Source organism: Neolamprologus brichardi, chromosome 22 (genome assembly GCF_056152115.1).
Source record: "Neolamprologus brichardi isolate AB-2024 chromosome 22, ASM5615211v1, whole genome shotgun sequence".
NCBI classification, from domain to species: domain Eukaryota; kingdom Metazoa; phylum Chordata; class Actinopteri; order Cichliformes; family Cichlidae; genus Neolamprologus; species Neolamprologus brichardi.
The window spans coordinates 8,419,285-8,441,324 of record NC_142124.1 but is presented as its reverse complement, the minus strand read 5'-3'; the positions used below and the strand labels follow the sequence as shown (position 1 = coordinate 8,441,324).

Here is a 22,040-nt window from a genome sequence, read left to right as displayed (position 1 = left end):
CTTGTAACAGTCACAATGGTGTGGTGTCTCTTTAAGACAATGTAAGGTAAGGGTTAGTGATGTCAGTATGCGCCACTGCCCTCTTTGGAGTAAGAGAGCAACGAGCTTCCATGTGAGTATATAGACAAAGACAGACCTTATATCTTTTACGTCTCTAACAATTTGCAATGTTACGGGTTGTAGGAACTGTGCTTCATGTATGATAAAATCCAGCTGTTCTACCGGGCCTTGTAAGGTTGATGAAGAGAGTGTGCATTAAAGGACAAGCATTGTGGGATTCCCAGTACCAGCGTAGTCATTAGTTTTTCTGACTGTCCTAAGTGTTTCTACCCCTCCTCTCAACCACTGAGCATAACCCACATTACAACCTGCTAACCAGTGACAAGTTCAAACTCAAGTTTTACTCACCAAAATGAAGCAAATAGTTCCTGGACTGTCCGTATGGTACACTACTAATTTTTCAAAGTACCGACATCACAAACACAGTCAAGAGATCTCAGTCAGCAACTCAAATTACTAGTTGTGAAAGGTTGTCAAACTTAATATTGAAATTACTGACGTTACTCTAGTCTAATATTTTTTTTCCTGGCTTCTGTCTACCAATCAGTTTTCATCACTGACCTTTTTTTTCTGATGAAAACAAGACAATTCGGGGTGGCTGTAGCTCAGGAGCTGGTCACCTACTGATCGGAAGGTTGGTGGTTCGATCCCTGGCTCCTCCACTCTTCATGTCAAGTATCCTTGGGCAAGATAATAACCCCAACTTGCTCTCCGATGCATCCATCGGAGTATGAATGTGTGTGAATGTACTTAGAAAGCACTACGTATAGATAAAGTGCTTGTGAGAATGGGTGTGATTGGGTGAATGAGGCATGTTGTATAGAGCGCTTTGAGTACTCCGGGAGAGTAGAAAAGCGCTATATAAGAATCAGACCATTTACAATAGCTAAATAAAAACTAAAAAACACTAAAGTACAAAGACAGAAACTATGATGATATGTACTGATACTTTCATCAACACATATAAATCAGATAAAATATTCTGGCTAGATGAGATCCAATCAGAACTAATTAGGCTGTGCAAAAAGGCGGGACAAGTTTAGAGGTGGTCAGTACAGAAGTAAACTCCTTCTGCAGTGAGGTTTTGTTTTTTTCTCTCGAAATGTTATAACTTGCTCCCATGTTCCCTGTTTCCCATGAAAACATGACAAAATATCAGCACCCGGGGAGAGAAGAGTAGATATATGGGCACATTTCTCATTTTATGTCAAGGAAAACAAGATGCTGTGTAAACTCTCACCGGTACAAATATGATAAACTTTAAAACTTTATATCTCAGAGAAATTTGATACCTAAATTGTGGCTAAAACTAAATGACGTTTCAGTCAAAAGACTGACTGCAACCTGTCAGCCTCTCTTCTGTGTGCTTTAAATCTCAGTGCTCTTCTGTCCGCTTTTCTATTCTCTACATCACTATCGCTTTGCTACGCTATCTGTCTCAATACTGTCATCATTATTCTAGTACAATCATTTTCTTGCCCACCTTCTTTGGGCCAATCAGCTTGCTCTTTGTGTATTTTAAATATGTGTTCCCCATCATTTTGCCTTTCAGACTCTCATTCATGCAACCCATCTCCTCTCCATCTTCACCTCTCAGGGACCTCGGTTAGAGCTCCATCCAAGCCTCAGTCTTTATCTTCACCACCAGCATCTCCCGGACTCCCGAGGATCCTGTCCTAAATCCAATCCCAACTGGGTTTCCGCTCTGCCATCATGGGTCATCGGAGCCTAATCGCCAAATACATTAATTTCTTTATCTTAATAAATCATGTTAAATTGTTCCAAGCGATCTCTCCTTATTGAACTACCTTTCAGACGTTCATTCCTGTAGCCTGCTTCGCTCTGGTCATTCAGAGCTCCATCACTAACATCTTGACTCAGACGGTCATGCCCTAATTCCAATCATTGCTGGGACTCTGTTCTGCTGTGATATTTTATTGGAGCCGAATCGCCAAATAACATTAATCAAATTCTGTATCTCAATAAATCACATTCATTTCTTCTAAATGGTCTCTCCTTATTTAAATAGAGCAGACTGTACATTTTTTATTTCTACTGTAAGTTCATTTAACATGGTAGTCCATGGGCACTGACTGCAGTTTTCAGTACTTTGCATTTGCATCATTTTTCAGGCTCTACAGTATAAATTGTCAAGGCTTTCCAGAAGTTATTGAACTAGATGAATCACGTTCTGATCAATCCATCTCATTTGGTGAGTTTTAAATGCGCAGAAAAAAATGTACAGACAGTAATTTTCCAGTGATTGCAAATGTAGAATATCTAGTTTTTGGCCAGTGGGCTGTAATAACACTGTTTCGTAAATATACTGATACATATACAGTTTCTGGATGTGGTTTTTTCCATGTTATCTACAACAACTTCTGAAAGTCAGTGTTGAGATGACAGCTTTTTTTGACGTGCCCAAGTGTATTCATAAAAAGTCACGACATATATTCCTGCTGCATTAACGGTGCTTGTGAATAGTGTACATGATTTATTTCACATAGTGTTCTGACCTTCACACACAGCTCAATCAATAGTAGAAATAAATGAGCTGCTCAGTATATTATGTGTCAACCACAGCTCTTACCCAACTCATCATACGACAGACATCATGACGACACTAATTTACATTCCCTTTGGCAGCATTTGGACATGAGACATACCTCGAGAGCATACACGAGAAGATAAACACACCACTTCTCGCCAGTAAATTTAGGGTCTGTCATCATGTCAAGCATCTCCGCAGTCTGGGAGACACTTCACATACGTGCTAATTTAACGCCATTGCCAGGAATAAGCTGCATGAGGTGAATTTCAAAAAGGCTCCATACAGTTTCGTTGGAGTGTAAATAATGTTTTGCTGTGAGCCTAGCCTCCTGTGATCAGATGATCCAGATCTGCCATCAGCTCCAGACTCGGAGGTGAGAATGGCTATAAAACACCTCAGAAAGAAGACATTAACCTTTGGCCAGTTCTCTGATGAAGCCCTGTCTACAACCATGAAGGTACAATGGCTGTTTCTGTTAGATGGCCCCGTGTGTCACTTAGTGTCCTTTAAGTGGCTTACATCAAAGAAATACTGTGCTTTTTCCCAGGATGACTCATTTTAAGGATTAGTTCACCAAACTCACAAAAAATGAACCTCAGTATTTACCACTAATAGGTCTATGTACTTTTATACTTTAGACAGCCTTAGCTCTCATATGTTTTACTAGATATACAATAGAAACTGTCATCACCCCATCACACAGAGGTACACCAATCAGCTCCTGCGGCCCCTTTAGTGAGCTCTGGGGAGTTTGGATGACAGGTCGACACGTTTGGCTTTTTGTCATATATCTTGAGATGTTGCTGAGCAGTTATTGAGGTGTGACAGGGCCAACTGTCCAACTGCAATGGAGACTGTTAGCTTAGGTGGGTGCTACGTGTCAAAGAAACAGCGACATGCGTGATAGGATGTTTCCCAGCAGAAAACTTCACTGCAAGAAGGTGATCGTTTCATTTTACCTGTCAGTCAACCAAATTTGTGTGTCGTGCTTCAAGCATTGCAGGTTGATTTTAATAAGAAAGTCCCGCTAACTTCAAAGCAAACATTAACGGTGCTAAATCTGGCATTTCTGTTGAGAGGCTGGTTTAGCTTTCAGTCACACAGACCTAGTGATCGGGTGGTGATCCCCGCCTCCGGGCTTGGCCGGTGGCTGCTGCAGGTTTGTGGCTGTTTCCAAGTGACAATGCTCACAAAAACATCCAACTTTGACTCAAACTGCTGCAACCAATATGTTTCCAAAACGTACGACAGGGATTTTAAAAGAAAATCGTCTCTGTTTACCGATTCTTGCCTTTGCACTTTTAACAGTTTCACTACCACTCCACAGCAAATTAGCAAGCGCTTGCAGACAAACTGGCATCTTGGGTAACCATGAAAAATCATGCTAGAGGAAAGGACAAAGGATTAACCATTAAGTCTCATTATCCCACTATCTCATACTTACTCATACACAGTGTTGGGGAGTAACGGAATACATGTACCGCCGTTACGTATTTAAAATACAAAATATGAGTAACTGTATTCCGTTACAGTTACCGTTTAAAAAGGTGGTATTTAGAATACAGTTACTTTGTTGAAATAAATGGATTACACGGCGGTACTTTCCTGTCTCATATTGTGGCGGGTCAGGCCTGTTTGGGTTTTGTTTGACAGCTACGTTCTGTTGTTCCAGGCGGCAGCGTTACGGTTGCCATGGTTACAGGGTGACGCTCTCTCTCTCTGCGTGTTTCCTGGGTGAGAGAGCGCCTGTTGTTGTTGTTGTGCTAAGCTAATAGGCAGAATGCTACAGGTATAGCTCTAAAGAATGTAGCATCATAGGCAGTGTAGTCCGTGCTGCAGGGAGAATGGACTGCCATACACGTTATGTGTCTGTGAGCGAGGGAGGGAGAAAAAGGAAAAGTACGAGCTGTCATCGAGCAAAAACGGGAGCTGGAAGCATGTAAATATAATAATAACCACTGCAGCCAAGAAGAGTGCCTGACGAGCCCAGTTGTAAGTAAGCTATTAAGACTCGACTGTACACCGTGTTCGTGTTTTCCTCCGAAAACAATAAGTTCCGTTGGAGCAGCCTTTCGAGGCCTCTCTCTGTCTCTCGTTAGCAAAGTTGACCCAGACAACAAAGTAAAGCTAGTTTTCGGCTACGAGCCCGACACAGAACCCACCGTATTAGCCAGAGGTCCCTCTACTACGGTTCGGAGCCGCTGACCTTCAGTAACAGTAATAAATCACAGCAATAGTACATTCATGTAGTTGTAAACAGCATGATAATATATTAAGTAATCCAAAGTATTCAGAATACGATCCTCTCATTGAGTAACGTAACGGAATACGTTACAGAATACATTTTGGGGCATGTATTCTGTATTCTGTAATGGAATACATTTTAAAAGTAACCTTCCCAACACTGCTCATACATACACAAAATTCATGGAGGAAACATTGAACATTACTGGTTCCCAAAAGAAACGTGGTTAGAAGCAAGACTGCAAAAAATCTTAGAATTTGGATTTTCTGCCCTTTTAAGGAACCAGACCAGCACATAAATAAGTTCTTGTGTACATACATCCACTGGATTCAGAAATCTGAGCCGACTGTAAGGACTGACCTGCACGAAACAGGTTTACTGTTTATTCCTGTAACCTGGCTCAAAGTAAAAGCCACCATCTGTGCATCTGCAATCAATATCAGTGTGTTTACCAAGTAGCTTTTACATCACTTGTAATGATCTGACATGTTTTGTGCGACTGTGGAATTGATCGGTATGCTGCGCAGGGTTAGAAGAAAAGCAATTTAGCAATTTACTTGAAGTAGAGAAGAAAAAACGAGCAGTTTTTACCCTTTACATTAAAACAAAAGAGACAGAAGCCAGTGTTTCAGTGTGAGTATTCTTACAATAAACATTTTTCACGTTATCCTGTGCAGTCAGCTATTAACTGTGTGCAGTCATTTTTGAGATGTAAACTTTATCTCAAGAAGTGGGAGTAAATTTATTTGAAACTTCATCCTGTAATCAGTCAAAAAGACATTAGTTTGCCACCAACTGACAGGTGATTTCTGAGAACCGCAGAGGCAAATCTCCACAGCAATTATCCATTAGCAACAAGGACACAATCAAAAACTGTAGATTACCACTTAAAATCACGCTCCTTGTGTGACAGGATATAATTATCAGGCAGGCAGCGGGATGCAGGCCGGGAATTAGATGAATCACATTAGTGTCCCTCTGGAAGCTAAATAGCAGTGTATAGGCTGGATTTAGCTTAATCAAGAGTCAAAACAGACAAGATGCTGGGAGAGTTAAGTTATTAGACAGAATGATACAAAAAAAATGCACTGAGATACATGATACAGTTAGAGAAAATGAAAATAAGAAAAAATGGGCAGTGAAGGGAACATATGCAGGTAAATGCAGTGATAAGAAACCTTTTGGCTCATTAACCCTGAAATGAATGTGTTTCAGCCCAATAAAACGAGGTTGTTCTGTGAAAATGGGCCTGTAAGGTACATTATAACACCCCGGACTGAGACAGCAACAAAGACGAGGGGTGGTGTAATTGCAGCGTGCAGCCTTCAGCTTTTATGAATAATTACATGTAGAAGAAAACGGACTTCACAGAACGCCTGTTCAAAGAGAAATCGCTTGTTTTCTGAAAAGACAAAAATATTTTGTATTAAACAGCTTCGGTGATGAAACCACGTGTTGTAAAACCTAGACAGTGAAAGGACCGAAACCTTTAATGAATTTGCCACCAAGTATTGCTTACTGGTCAACCATCCAAAGCAACAGACAGTAAATAAGGGAGGTGAGGAAGAGAGTGTGGGCAGGGTGGAGACAGGTGAGAGATGATGTTGAATATGGAGCTGCAAGGCGGAAGGAAGAGAGGAAAATCCCAGAGGGGCTTCATGGATTTTTATTCAATAATGTGAAATTAGACCTGCAGAGGGTTGGTGTGAAAGCAGATGATAGCAACAGTTGATCCAATGTGAAAATCCCTAAAGGGAGCAACTACGAGAAGAAGAATACTAATATACTGTGTACACATCAGTGAGTCACAAAAAAGACATATTTCTTTATTACAATAAGTGTGAGCTTCCAGTCAAGGAAACAAACACCATCTGGAAGCCTGAAAAACATAAAGAGATGTATTTAAATGATGGATGTAGGCATCACAACATCACCCACTGGTTTCGGGAATCTGCATTTTGATGCCTCCGTGTTGTTATTGTTTTATTGTTTTGATTATTTTTTTGTTTCTTGCTTTTTTTGGGCTTAGTTTGAACTAGAAGATACTACATTTGAACACGAATGTTATGCAGGCTCAGAAATACACATACCTGCTAATTAGTAACAGATTAATACCAAAATTCCACTCACAAAAACTGAAGCACAAACCTCACGCATGATCTATAGCACACAGCAAGCCATAGCATATGTCTGACAATTACACTAAAACAGCACAAACACAGTTCAGTGACTTAAATTAGTGCAGACGCGGACTTGCAGACAGCAATCAGCTAGACGTGCTTTTTTAGCACACTTGCCATGTCTAAGGATTTTGGGACTGAAGAGTAAAGAAGACATAAAGATGTCCTCCCATCTTTTTTTCTGTTATTTTTGATATGTTGTCTTTAAAGATGCTTTAGTCAGCACTGTGGAACAATCAAATTACTATGCAATCCCTTTAAACATGCGTCTGCATATGAGTACGCAACTGCAAGCAAGATCTTAGCTATCAGAAGCTTTCTGTTTTCTGTTTGCAGTCTGTGTTATATTGCTCAATTGCATTTGAACAGGCTTTGTATTGTAGATTTTAAAAATTCCCTTGAAAAGCAAAAGGAGGAGAGTGTTTGAAGAAATTCAATCTCATAGCCTTCAGTTCTCATCTGATGACAATTTCCCTTTTTATTTCCTGTTTGTAAATTTATCTACGTTCGCAAACACTGACGGGAACAGAAAACAGGAAGTCTTAGCCTGGATATCAGCTTCAAGATGGTATTTGGTGAATTTCCAGATTGATTATTTTGTGCAGTGTCAACGAGGCAGAAAATCATCACTTTACTGTGCAGCTCCTGAGACCCTTTATCCTCATATAGGTTTTTCTCCATCTTATATTCCTACTTTGTTGAGCAGCGCTGGCTTTATTGTTTTATTCTGTAAAATAAACCAATTGTCTCCATATGCAAACACACTGTTAAAAAAATGAAGTGCGTAGCAACTACATAATGAAGTAAAATCTTCCTGTTCAAAGATGAAGCAGAGTTTTTGCATGTAGCAGGTCCAGCTCATCTCACACAGCTTGGAGAGATTGAAACTGCGCCCCAAACATGAGGTCAGGTCACAGGAGAGTGAAGCTTTACAGAGCTCCAAACAATCAGTCAGCTGTCATTCATTTACAGCTTGCTCATAAACACATCAATTGCTGGTGGAGAGTGAATGCTGAAATGTCCTTAGATGGCTAGAGAGATAGATAGAAATGACTGTTAATGCTGCTCTGTAAATACTGGACTTGTAAATAAGTAACATTTGATCCTGATAAGTTGTTGTGTTGTTGCTGTCACGGTTCTGGGTCGGTTCGACCCAGCTTTTTGAGTTTATTATGTTTTGGTTTATTTTTTGAATGATCGTTTTTGTTCCTCTTGTGCTTTGTCGATTATTATTAGAATTCTATCTTTCTGTTTATTCGTGGTCAGGATTTGTTGTCTCATGTATTGTTTGAGTTTCATGTATTATTTTCTGTCTGCCCCTCTGTGTTGAGTCCGTGTCTTTGAGTAGTGATTCATGTTTCCTGTTTTATTGTGAAAGTCTTTGTCTTAGTGTGTGCAGCTTTGCTCCCCCTGTCTCGTTAGCCCTGTTCTCTCCCAGCTGTGTCTCCCTCCTGTTGCCCATTCCCTCATTACCACCCTGTGTATATAAGCCCTGTGTTTTCCCGTGCTCGGTGTCGCGTCGTATCCTCAGATCCTGCCCGTGTGTTCCTGCTTGGTTTGGTTTTTGTTTCATGACAGCAATAAAAGCTGTGGTTTCAGTTACATTTCGTCTCGGAGTCCTGCATTTGGATCCACATTTCCACCTGCCACCACACAGAGCCCTGACAATTGCTGTCTATTTCAATCAGCAGTGGAAATAGCTCTAGGTACAAAATTCTACTGTGAACATGCATTTCAACTCAAAATGCACTCAGAAATGATTTGCAATGACAAACTAACAATACTCAGTTTTCCTGTCCATTCCAGTATACGTGTGAGAAACTGGCTAAAGGTAAAAAATAAAGCCTTTTTTCCTCAACACAAAGCATAAGTTCATTCAGCGTACATGATTATTACATTTCTATCTAGGATCCTCTAAAACTCTGACTGTTGACCACAGAGGCTATGCCGTTACAAGAAGACGCCTTGTGGCACCTTAAATATATTTGTAAAATATAAAATACTAAAAACAGAGAGCTAACGGGGTTAGCTTGGCTTAAAAAACACAAAAGTTTTAAGGCCTTGCTTCCAGTTGTTATGCTAATTTAAGCTTGCTGACCTCTGCATTTCACGGCTATTGACCTTCTCATTCACTTTTTTTGAAGACTGCATTGTTGTGTGTAATGAGCAGCCATGCACTCCTGGTCATCGGGGCAGAAGTCCAAGTAGAGATGCCCAGACTGTCGTCTCCTTGGCCGCCTCCTGCAGCTTTTCTCTGGGGACATCAAAATGTTCACAAGACACCCCAAGACACTGAACAAACCACTGAACTACTTCTTAAATGTTAGTCTGCAAAATGATTACAATGAAACTGATTGGGTCTTTGACAGAGTCTACAGGCTATAATTTTCTGTGATTAAATCAATAATTCCACTTAGAAAAACTGGTTTGTAAAAAAATCTTTCAATGAAATTTGAGATCCATTAATTAAAAACTGAGTAATCTGCCTCATTTCAAGTTGATGGCGCTTTCTGTGGTGATGTAGCATCCACCGTCCGTGGACAACCGATCATGCAGGTATGACATCAGCGACTCCCTAATTATTTTCATCCGTGGACTGATGCCATCCGGGTGGAGCTCCATTCATTACCAAAGAATGTGCAATCAACTCAGGACTAATTTACCTACACAAATCTCCTGCTGGGGAAGTATGTGGGTTTGTTTGTTTTAATTGTTTAATCATTTAAAAAGGTGCCAATTACACCTGCAGAGAAGTGCGTTTCCATCACGAGAAGCTGAGCTTTAATCACAACCCAACTGTTTTTGTTTTTTCAAAACCTCTCAGATCTCCTCACAGTAAAACTGACAAATTAATGCTGTTACCATATACACCAGCGCTCTATTTGACAGAGATAAGCCTGTATTTAACTGAAACTTGATCTTTTTAACTTACTTTAATCTACAGGGATTAGAGTAAGTCACGCTTTATTATCACTAAATGTATTTTATGTATTGTATGTTGCGTATCCCCCCAGCGCTGCAAATCGCTACCTTACCATGGTGGAGTAGTTTGTGTATCCCAGGGATCCCAGGGGTTATGTTCACTGGGGGCTTTTGCCCCCCAGTAGGGACTCCCATGGCAAACTGGTCCTGTGGGAGGGCCCAGACAAAGAGTGATTAAGAAGACCCCTATAAGTGTACAAACAAGGGAACAGTTCAGTCTGCCCGGGAAATGTTTTGCCTTTGCTCTGCAAGAAGCTGATCGTTATACAAGGGCACAAAACCCTAAAAAGGATAAGGGGCTAAGCTGCTGGGTGATTACCAGAGTCTGTACAATAAAGATGGATGTAGCTTCTTGGAATGGAGAGTATAAAACATGGACGTGACCACCATTTTCATTTCTTGGAGCCAGAACATACCTTATATGGGTGAAGAGCTGGTACATCAAATTGCCAGCTAAAGCTAGCAGGATTGGTTTGCAAGAGACATTCATAAACTGTACTGTCACACATATTGGTCAACTAGTACTAACATGTGCTCTAAAAGCCATCAAAAGGAAGAACACATCAAAGTCCCTGATTTTAACATGGGAGCCTCAGTTTGAGGCGTCATGACCAGTGGGTTATGTCCATCTTTTATATACAGTTTCGTGACGACAGACCATAACGCATAGCCACTGTGACGCCGTTGGCCAAAGCCATCTTGGTTTTCTGGAGTCTAATGTCATATTTGAATGAGTTTTTCATCATATTTAGACGAGAGAGGGAGCACTAATACTAAGACACAGGTATTGGTTAAACACATAGCACACCATATTATTTGGCTGATCACTGCATTAATACGTTTTCTGTCACGCCAGTGTGATGCTGTGTATTGTTTAGTACCTCTGTTCCTGCATTTTTGCTAGGATGTGCTATACTGTACATTGTGGTCATCCACAATAAAAAAAAATACAGCTTTTATGCTGCAGTCTGTTAATGTGCCAACATATTTCTGCACTGCAGAGTGTACTGCAAAGCACAGATTCATCTGATCCTCACAATGACCCTGTATCTACTTCTTGTGCTTTTCTTCTGCAGTGAGTTACATTTTAATCAGTTGACCTTGAAGAGCAATTTCATAAAGCAAATTATTTTAACCGAGCGTTATAAAAAGTTATTTGAACTGAAACACTATGCGTCTCTGTAGCCTGCCACCACTGCACCACCCTTATTGTCTTTCCTATTTCATTATGATTGTATCCGTCTCTATATATGAATGAGTGTGCTCTGGTGGCGAAATATGAGTCCGATGCATGTCGCCGTCTCAAGAAACTTGATTTTAATTTAGAGCCAGACTGACCCTGCAGCGAGTGAAACTCATTCAGAGGAACTGATTAGATTTTTACCAAATTTATTGCTGTTAGCCACAGAAATGCTCTTTTAATAAAACTCCCTCAAATCTCAGTTTGTAAACTCAGGTGGTGTTTACCTGAAGACGGCAATATTAAGGTTTGGGAAATGCAGACTTTGAGCAGTTACAGTTTCTCATTCTCTAATTCTCTGCGGCTAGATGGCTTGACAACATGTTTTCTTTCCTTTCTTTGTGTCTGAGTAAAAACACAGCCCATCCTCAGAGACATTAGCAGCTTTGACAGGCTGCCTTCAAGTAATCTCGGGATGCTGGTACAGCTAATAAAAACAAGCGGTGCGTCCTAATGCAATTGCACACAAATAATTAAATAAAAACAGAGCGAAACTGGATTTTCCAGAGCAAAACAATTATATAGAAACTAGAAAAAGCTGATTACCCACAGCCTATTGTGAGTCTTTGTAGAGTCAAGGCAAATGGCTCAAAAAGCATCAGAACTCAAGGGAACCGAGGGCACAAATTGTGGATAGTCTTTACAAAGCTGCCCATTGTGAGAAACAAGCTAAACTGCTCAGGCAAACTGCTTTGACTCTGTAGTTTCATTAAGACGTGCGGCGTCCATCAGTCGTTCCACTTCATGCAACATTGGCAATCTCAAGGCATCAATATAGGTAATACTGCGATTGGTTAGAGCTATTCTTCTATAATTTGTGAATATTCGCAGGCTGATTCTGGCTGATTTCTGATTATTGTTACCTTCAGTCGAACATGAAGAGACACTGATATAGATCCATTTCTCACAGAGGCTAAAGGTAATGTTGTGTTTAAGCTTTTTGCTTTTTCAGAGCCAGTCCTTCATGAACCTTCATTCTACTGCTTGTGCAGCTTTTTCTCTCTCTCTCTGCTTTTTCTTGTGTTACAATCACAAAAACAGCAAGCAGACCATCCCATTCTTTTTACAGAAAAGTCCATTAGTGTCTCTCTTCAACCTGAGCTTTTTTCTTGGTCGATTGTATGAGTGGCCTTCTTCAAGGTTTCTTAAAGAGGAGGAAGAAAAGGTTGCTGCTGAACAAGCAGCAAGGCAAGACTCTAGCTTTGCCATAAAGATGTGAAGAATTTACAGCTAATGCAAACGGCAGCTTTTCTTGTGTTTGATGCTGGAGAAAACACACAAAAGTTTAAAGTGTGAACTCCATTCAACTCTATCCAGCTCAGATTTCTACAGTTTAATACATCAGAGGAAAAATATATCAGACACGTATGACAAGAACAGCATTTCCATTTAAATGTTGCCCACCTTAAAAACGATGAGAAAAAAATACGACATGATTGCATTTTTTGGCCTCTTGAGATTTTAGGCTTCAAGAATAACCACTCTGTTCAAGATTGAGGCTGATGCAACAGAAGCCAGTGTGATGTGTGAAACATGTTTATGGAAATTTATGGAAATGAATAACAGCCTCTTTCATTTTTCTGATGATTGCAAACGAGCCAAAGAGAGGGATTTCCTCACCGTTCACATCCTCACTGACCATCTGATACAATACTACAACCAAGCAGCCTCCAATGAACCACTTATTCATTATGAGAAATTTACACCATCCTGTTAAAAGAATGTATTTCATCGATTAAAAAAAGTCAGTAGAAATGCAGAAATATATGTTTAAATCTACAGAAGTCATTCAATTAAAGTCTTCAAATATATGATCTGATTTTTCAAGGGTAGATGCAACTGGTAAAGCTCATGATTACTAATGGCTCAATCACACTAGAGTAAAAGTAGGATAGCACCCTCTTGAGATTTTTTGCTGTCATGCTCTGATTACAAGTAGTTATAGCCTACAAAGGTGGAGGGTGTTCAATCATCAACGACGCTGGCGATCATGGCTCAAGAGTTGGGTGTTTGTCTTGTAATCGGAAGGTTGCTGGTTCGAGCCCCGGCTCCGACAGTCTTGGTCGTTGTGTCCTTGGGCGGCTGTGGCTACACTGTAGCTTGCCATCACCAGTGTGTGAATGGGTGGATGATTGTGTATAGTGTAAAGCGCTTTGGGGTCCTTAGGACCAAGTAAAGGGCTATACAAATACAGACCAGACCATTTAACCTCTTGGAAACCAATTTTGATTGCAAACCAGTTGCACAGGTTGCCTAGTGGGAGGCAACTTGTCTCCAAAAAAAATTGCGGTCCAACTCAGACTGACTGCAATAAGTCTCAGACAGACTGGTGAAGACTTACAAATAGTTGCAAGGTGTGCCTGCACCAATGGGAACAACTCAACTGTGAAGGCGATATTCCTACATAAAGGTCTCCATGTCATTTTGCAATCTTAGCCTTGATCTGCAGCAAATACACATCTATTTGTGGAGGAATTTGTGTTTCAAACCTATGAGTCTGATTGTAAGTATTTAATATGAATTTCTGTGCATGGAGATGGCATCGGATTTGCAATATTTTTCCAAGTTATCAGTTAACAGTGCTCGCTGCATTATCACAGATGTAATTGCCAGCATAACCCCATTCAACAGACAGCAGAACGACTCCATCTTATTCCCGTATTTAGTGCAACTGACCTAGCCAAGGCCTTCGAAGCAACGATTTCAAAGGCAGCAAAATCACAAGTTCATTCCAAACGGTAACAATGATTTTGGTTGTGCTGCTTTATCAAACCGTTAAGATTAATGGTTTATGTCTTAGTGAAATTTTGTATTACATTATTCCCTTAAATGTTACACAACATAACATAATAAATGAAATATCTTTATTGGATAAAGCGAGGTTCAAAATTTGTATTTGATTTGATAGATTTAAATCGAAGTTTTCTCAGAGGGGAGTATATCTTTTTTTAATCAGCCCATATATCAGACTGACAGGAGAAACACATCTATATTCGCCATGGTCTAAGGAGAAAATGTGCAATACACACTTTGTAAAAACCTTCAGGACAGAGACAGGACAGGAACTAGAAAGTTTTCTGAATTTAGATGAAGTATAACGTTCCATCAGTTTTACTGGAAATGAGAATTCAAATATTAAGTAACAGAAAGGACATTCCTCTGATTATGTGACAAAGTGAGCCGTGTAGGAGTATGTTGTGCGACTTAAGTTAGCACAACATGTAACGAGCAAAGACTTAAATCCACCAGTGTGTACCAACATCCTTGTTTTTTGGGGGTTGTTTTAGAAATGTTGTCGGTCAGTTAATGAACTACAAACAAAGTGACAGACCGCACCTAAAGCTGTAACACTGCATGAGCTCGACATGTGTGGAGAAAGGAGACCCGAAGAACCGAAGCAGAGCATCGATACAATAAAACACTGAAGTTTATCACATGAGACTGAACTGATCCAGTATCGCTGCACTGTTTAGCTGATGTTTAGCTGATGTTTATGGCACTCATGGTGCCTTGTTTCTCTGCGTCTCTACACTAATAATAATTTACTAAAACTATTTGCTAACACTAAACAATTCGCAGAATGCATGAGTGCCTTTAATACTTACTTAGATTAAATGTTGGGTTACATGTTTATTCATATGTTATATATATGTCATTATGCTAATAAAGAATTTTACTGCAAATAGGTAAATTGCATAAATGTCCTAAAGAACATAAAAATAAACACCTACATGTATGTTTTGGATTTATTCGCAGAGTGGTTTGAAAGAAGTCGAGTTATGGAAGCCAAATAGTCCAAATATGTTTCTCCCTGTGATATCTGCCTCATTTACATTCATGTCAGTAATCCAGCCGCAGAGGGAAAAAATCAATTCAAGAAACATTTATTTTCCACTTTTTTCTGTAAGAACATGATTTTTCACTTCTTGATCATGTCGATTTTTGTAACACACAGAAGACATCTGAAAAGGGAAACACGAGGAGGGGTTCATCCCGCACAAAAAGCACAAAGGATCATTTTTCAGCTCAAGCAGATAATCAGCCTTCAGTGTGGAATGATGGAGCTCTCAGGGGGTAGTGAGATGAAAATCTAACACAGTCCCAAATCTAATTATTATTGACCTTTAGAACAAAGAGATTACTGGAGGTCAGGATGTACAGTCTCTCATTGGTCGCTCTGAAGCCCAGGATTGGTTTGTCGGAGTCCAGGCTGGCCACCTGTTGCTTGGCAACCTGTCCTACCTGACGGCCTTGCTTCCTGTTGAAGAGGACGGTCTCCACCGGGGAAGGCTGGCGGTAGATGAATGCACGGCGGAGACATTCACACAGTGAAGCGTAGGAGAAGTTTGGAGCGCAGGTGGCAAACTTCTTATCTCGTTTGGATGCCTGGACATAACCTGCAAAAATAAATAAATATAAGATCAGAGACATGCAAGGACAGTTTCTAACCTTCACTTTATACTGTCTCACTGAGGCTGGCTCCAAACACAAGTTGGCAAAAATATGAAAACTCATATTCATCTTTATAGCAAATCGTTCTGTGCAAGTAGCATTTTTTAAATAATGTACTTATTAAATTTGATAAAAGTAGGTAAGTAAGTAAGTAAAACTTTATTTATATTGCACCTTTCAAGATAAAAATCACAAAGTGCTTCACAGAAGCTAAAACCTAAAAGTAAAAATCAACCAAAAGCTTAAAGTTTAAAAAGATGAGTTTTTAGCAGTTTTTTAAAAGCGACCACTGAGTCCACAGATCTCAGGCTCAAAGGGAGAGAGTTCCACAATCTGGGGGCCACAGTTCCAAAAGCTTTGTCGCCTTTTGTTTTCAGCCTCGTGTGTTGGACAGCAAGCAAGCCCTGGTCACATGACCTCAGGGACCTGCTGGGAATGTATGGATGTAAAAGTTCACTTATATATGTTGGTGCTTGTCCGTGCAGAGCCCTGAAAGTCAAGGTCAAAACCTTGAACTGGATTCTGAATTTAACGGGGAGCCAGTGCAGCTGAATCAGCAGGGGTGTGACATGGGAAAACTTGGAGGACTTGGTCAGAAGCTTTGCAGCAGCGTTCTGAACAACTTGCAGACGCTCCAACGAGGCTTTACATAAACAAGTAAACAAAGAATTACAATAGTCCAGACGAGATGAAACAAAAAAAGTCTCAGGATGCAGGCACTAGCTGTCTCTTCACCTCAATTAATTCAAGTCACTGAAGTGGACGTGTCGGCCATATCCATCCAATAGGTCCGTGGTTCAGATTAAGTGAAATTCTATTATTTAATTTATCTGTTAGTCATTTCTGTGATCTACAGGACTACATTAGACAACAGCTGCCTAAATGGCAGGGTTGCCAGCTGGTGTAGCTCACGTGGGTCTTACAGGTTATAAAAACTGTTCACCTGGCATCATTTGTTAGTGTATGTTTAACATGCTCCGTTTTATTTAAGTAAACATCCTGTGTCGACTTCCACGTATAAACAGATAGTTGTGTCTGTGCTGGACTTGGCTGATAACTAAGGTACAGTTATGGGAACGCTGGTACAGTTTATAAGCGCAGCTTGCTAGGCTTAGCCGATAACTTCCACGCTTTCAACTAAATATAGTCACGAGGAAAAGATGGCAGAAGTCATAAAGTAATAGTGGAGGCTTAAAAAGCCACAAGCCAGAGGGTGATGTCACGGTGGATATATCCTGCTTCTCTCTGTGGAGGAAACCAACTACTTAAATTCTAAGACAATATCTTTGTGATGGCATGATTGTTTCTGATTGTTGGAGTATTTCTCTACCTCAACAGCTACTATCTGAAGAAGCGAGGAGATGGAGCCGCTAGTGAGAGGAAAAGAAATCTCTTTTTTTTGGTCTTTCAGGCCTGGAAATAGCACAGGCGTGAAGTGCTGTAGAGTGCTGTGGCACATTGTGTCGATATGTGGTTGGCCTGGCTGCTGCTGGCGTGGGCTTGAACATAGAGAATAGCACACACACTGTTCCACAGTCATGTGTTTCTGACTTAATGCAACATTCTCAGTAAGAGGCACTTACATTTTGAAATAACTGAAGTAATTCAGAACCACGAAGGTTGTGAATAATCTGTCTTATCTTTGAATCTCACAAATGGAAATATTTCCCTTATGAGCCACACTCCCCAAACTACAGATAAACAAAGATCACATATGGCATCTGAGATTGTTTTGAGTTTCTACACAGTACGTTTTTTTCCTGTATTCAATGTAATTATTGTTCGGACGCACAGGAGGGAAATGCAGCTCTTTTCCGTACCTGCTGGTCCAGGACTTGAAACTAACTTGTTACAGGATCAATCTACCTGCCACTACCCATAACCCCACTCTCTCCATCTAACAGCCAAGCGCAAAAAGGTTTTTGTTTTTCCTATGGCATAGTTTTGCTGCACAAAGCTCCAGGCGTGGATCCAAATCACAGTATTGTGTGAGGAGAGGTTTAAAAATCTACCCCGGAGTAGCAATGACAAAAACACGGCTGTGGAAAAAAGCTAATTGCAGGACGAATAAGAACTCAAGTGAAGCTAAAATATTTCAGTCCCCCCAAACATTCCTCAGAGATCCATGTTTTTAGAAGGCTGTTCAACACAGAAAGCAGACGTGTGATCAATGAGCCAGAGAATTCAATTAGCTAGAAAGAGAACGCACCACAGCAGACATGTTCAGTTAATAGTTACAGATACTGAAAAGGTCTAAATAGATGTAACAGAAAGAAAAGAAATAGTCACTGATTCATTCATTGTTTAAGTAATTTATCAAATTACTGTAAATACAAAGAATTTTCCAGTTTCAGCCTCTTGAATATGAAATCAGAGACAATTAAATTCCTTTAAAGATGCCACCTTTGATATTTGGACAATTAATCAATAAGTCAGTCAGTTTGGCAGTGATGCTTTAAATCATGTTAAAAGCTGAAACACTGACAAAGCTTTTCCTTTTTTGGCGGCCTGTCCAGGACAACAGCAAGGACAGGCTCCAAAATCCTGAACTGCATAAGTAGTTAAGAAAATGGATGGATGAAAATACAATTTCATTTTGCATTATTGTACCCAGGCAACCTAGAGAGTCGTAATCTATGCAAACCGGATAAATATTTGTTCAGTGTGCTGTCGGTAGCTTGCAAAAAGGCCATAACTCACCTTTGGATTAAAGAGGATATTCCTACCATAGATGATGTGATATATAATATTTTTGTTATGGAAAGAATAACTTTTAGGCTAAAGTGCCAGGCGGACTCATTTGAAGAATATTGGTTGAAATGGTTGAAATATGTACAAAATGGGAGGCCTGATTTTGTATAATGCCATTGTATTTCTTGGTTTGTTTGTTTGTTCTTGTGTTTTGTTTGGTTTTGTTTTGGTCCGTTTGTCTCTTCTGTTGTTGTTCGGTTTGGTTTTGCTTTCCCCCTCACGGTGATTAAATTGAATTTGTTGTACATGTTGTATAAATAAGAAAACTAATAAAACATAAAAAGAAAATGGATGGATGGACGGTTCACTCCTTAAGCTTTGAACAACATAAGTCTTTGATCATTTGCTTTCACTGAACTGGAAATTGCATATTTGCCAAGGTCACTTCAAGAAGACCAAAGAGCTGGGCCAAAAGCACAAAACAGTCATTCTTACTCATCTGATTTATAAAGATGTTTATAAGTGTCGAGTCATTTTCATACTGGAAGATGTGCACAGGCCTGATTTGCACTCCCACAGTTTGCATTCGTCCGTGTAGCTGCACTAGCTATTACATCTGTCAGTGTGAAGTGCTGCAAAGACAAACAGCTATTTCAGCTGTGTCAGTGAGTTTCTGCACCTGCAGCAAACCGGCTTTTATTAGCCGTGTAAACCTGTAAAATCATCAATAGTAGCGACATCCTAATAATCAGAATCAAATACAGAAAATGCTGAATTCTTCATTGGAAAACACTTTACCTATATAAACTACATAAAGTAAAAAGACCACCCCATAGAAAGAAACGGTTGGATGTTAATGAGAGTTCATGATTATTCGTAAATAACTGAGTTACTAAATGCTCCTCTAATTGCACCTAAGGCTTCCATCCACCATCGTTTATTTTATCGTCTCATCACATCACCCACATGACTCTAGAAATGTTAGACAGTGCTGTAAAGTTTCATTTAGGTGAGTGCGTCTTATCACTTATAAATACCAGGTTGCTCCAGTATGCCTTCTCATATGTACACACCGTTTGTACATCTGCTCCCTGATATTAGCGACAGTGAGACTTTATCGTTCCTCTGCTGCTGAAAAACAAATTATCTTTCACTCTTGCAATCTGATGAGCCACTTCCTGCATGCCTAAGATTTCCCATCTGACACCACGGCAATTCAAAAACACAAAACCAGCGATTTCTCTCCTGCAGCTCAACATTTGTCCTTAATAAAATTAGCTTGTGTAGTTGTGTTGTGTAGCAGAGCCTTAAGCAGCACAGTCAATACTAAACACACTACAGGTTTATAGATTTCAAATCTCTGAAAAGTATTATCTAAGGAAACATATCAAACACACACACAGATATATGCAAGTTAAATATAAGAAGTTTTAAGAGCTTCAAAACCCCAATCATGGAATGGAAGCACACATTAACCACACCGTGGTTTCATTATTGTGAAAATAAAAACAAAAACAGCACCGTTGCCCTCACATATATACCGCTGTCCCAAGTTTAAATCACCTTCTACCTGACCAATAAGCATTTAGGGACACCAGCTTTAAACCAACAGGAGTGTCTGTTATTATCCATCTGCCCAAAGAAAAACAGCCTGAGCAGGTGGGTCACACTACAAAGCAAGGCCATAACAATGCAGTGGTACTGCCTCATTTACATGAATAGAGGGGCCATAAACTCCATCACTGCATGCTGGAAATTCTTGTGGCGTTTTCATTTATAAAGACTATAAGACCACATAGTTATAGCTACTATAATTATAGTAGTTATGGTTATAGTAAAAGAGCCTGTGCCACTTTACTCCATAGTTCTTTTCTTCGCTTATTTTTGGCATTTGACAGTCAAATTATCTCTTTACTTTGCAGGAAAAACCCCTACCTCTGCAAACTGAAGTATTTAAGACATTAACAAACTTTTTAAGGACTCTTTCACATAAATACATTTAATGGTGGTGTGGCATAGTCATTTCTAGTATGTTACAAGGATCTCTGGTGCTCAAGCATCCACATTTTGAGTCCTGTTTCTCTCTGTGCCTTGTTCCGACTCATTGAGGTAATTTCCGAAAATATCACCAGGGATCCATCTGCAGTCCAAAATTGGATGATATACTCCAAACAGAAATGTGCTGTTTGGTAAGTGCGCCTTCTTAACAAAAGAGAAATGAAGAAGTCACGGCTGTCAAAGTGCTTCAGCTGTCTGTTGTTTTAAGATGAGAAGAGACAAGTGAGGAGATAAATTACACAGACCAGGAGACTGAAAGAGACGCGGCTCTGGAAACAGGCACAATCTCAGCAGATCGGTGAGTGTCTGAGCTAACAGACACGTTACGATGCAGTCCTCACACTCAGATATATTATCCAGAGCAGTTTAAAAGGTTTATATGCAAAGCTGTCCCCGTTATGATTAACTACACTTTTAAAGCAGTCATTTAGTTGTCTATCCTCTGAAGTTGTGAAGCAGCAGGAGCAGCAGCAGCGTGATACTGGACTTAAATGTAAAGTTATCAGCGTGTGAAATTAATTATTCATCTTATGCTGTCTTTTTTTTTTTAAATCATAAAGATAGAGTTTTACATCAGTTTGACATTTACTGTGACTCATACATCTTGGGATAAACTTTGCACTACAGCTCTTACAACTCTTTCTGCAAAAAGATATTTCTGTTTGGTTTTGAAACAATAATATTTCCTCTAAGCCCTGACTGTAGTATCATTTCCTTTATTAAATATAAAGCCGAAGCTACTGGCTAGCCATCGTCCCAGTTTCTGCCTCTCACACACAGCTGGAGGTTGTTTTAATGTTAACAGGCCCGAGAAGCGCCTGGGAAACAACATTTATTCCTCTCGAGTGGCAAATGGGTGCAAAAAGTGTTGGTTTGACAACATAACCATATTTGTTAGGCTTAAAAGGCGCTGTAGTGTGTTATCATGAAAGATGTGCTGAAAACCGGAAACTCAGCAACTGTTAAAGATTCACTGCAGCGCTTTTGTATGAAGATTTAGTATAAAAACTACAAATGCAGGAACCTGTTTGCCTTTAGTTTCAAAGAATTAGTCTTTTTTCTGCTTTGAACCTAATACTGGTAAAGCCAGGTTCTATTTGTACTTTGTATCTGTACTCATCAACACCACTTTGTGTAAACCGAATAGTAAACTATTTATTAGGACCCAGCAAAGAATTTTATTTTAAATAACTTATCAGTTGTTGTTTTTTTTCAGTGTCCGATCAAGGTAGAAAAATAGTTCCAAAACAACAGTTCAAGGTTTCACTTCTTAAATGTAGCCGGGGCACTGTTGTTAGACTTCCTAGTAAGAGAAAGTCTGAGTTTAAAACGTATTTCTGTTATCTCTTTATTGATTTGAAAAAAATTAAATGAACCAAACCTTCATAAAAGAAAAAAAACACTTCAGTGGTGACTCAAACTGGTGATGTCCAGCTTTCGGGCCCATACTTTTCCTATAGAGCTGACTTGGTTTAGGATGCTGACACTGAGGAATAGGAGGGGATGGCTCTAATAGTCTAAGCCAGGGGTCAGCAACCTTTAAGACCCAAAGAGCCATTTGGACCCGGTTTCCACGCAAAA

General features: G+C 39.8%; 1 protein-coding gene across 1 annotated transcript in view; it reads right to left on the bottom strand.

Moving 5' to 3' along the window:
- Nucleotides 1-14,988: 14,988 nt before the first annotated feature.
- nudcd1 (NudC domain containing 1) overlaps nucleotides 14,989-22,040 on the bottom strand; it is a 51,473-nt gene continuing 44,421 nt past the window's right edge. The window contains exon 10 of the mRNA XM_006794420.3: nucleotides 14,989-15,655. Within this exon, the coding sequence (XP_006794483.1) occupies nucleotides 15,366-15,655 (290 nt within the window). The 3' untranslated portion in view covers nucleotides 14,989-15,365. The remainder of the gene's footprint in view (nucleotides 15,656-22,040) is intronic.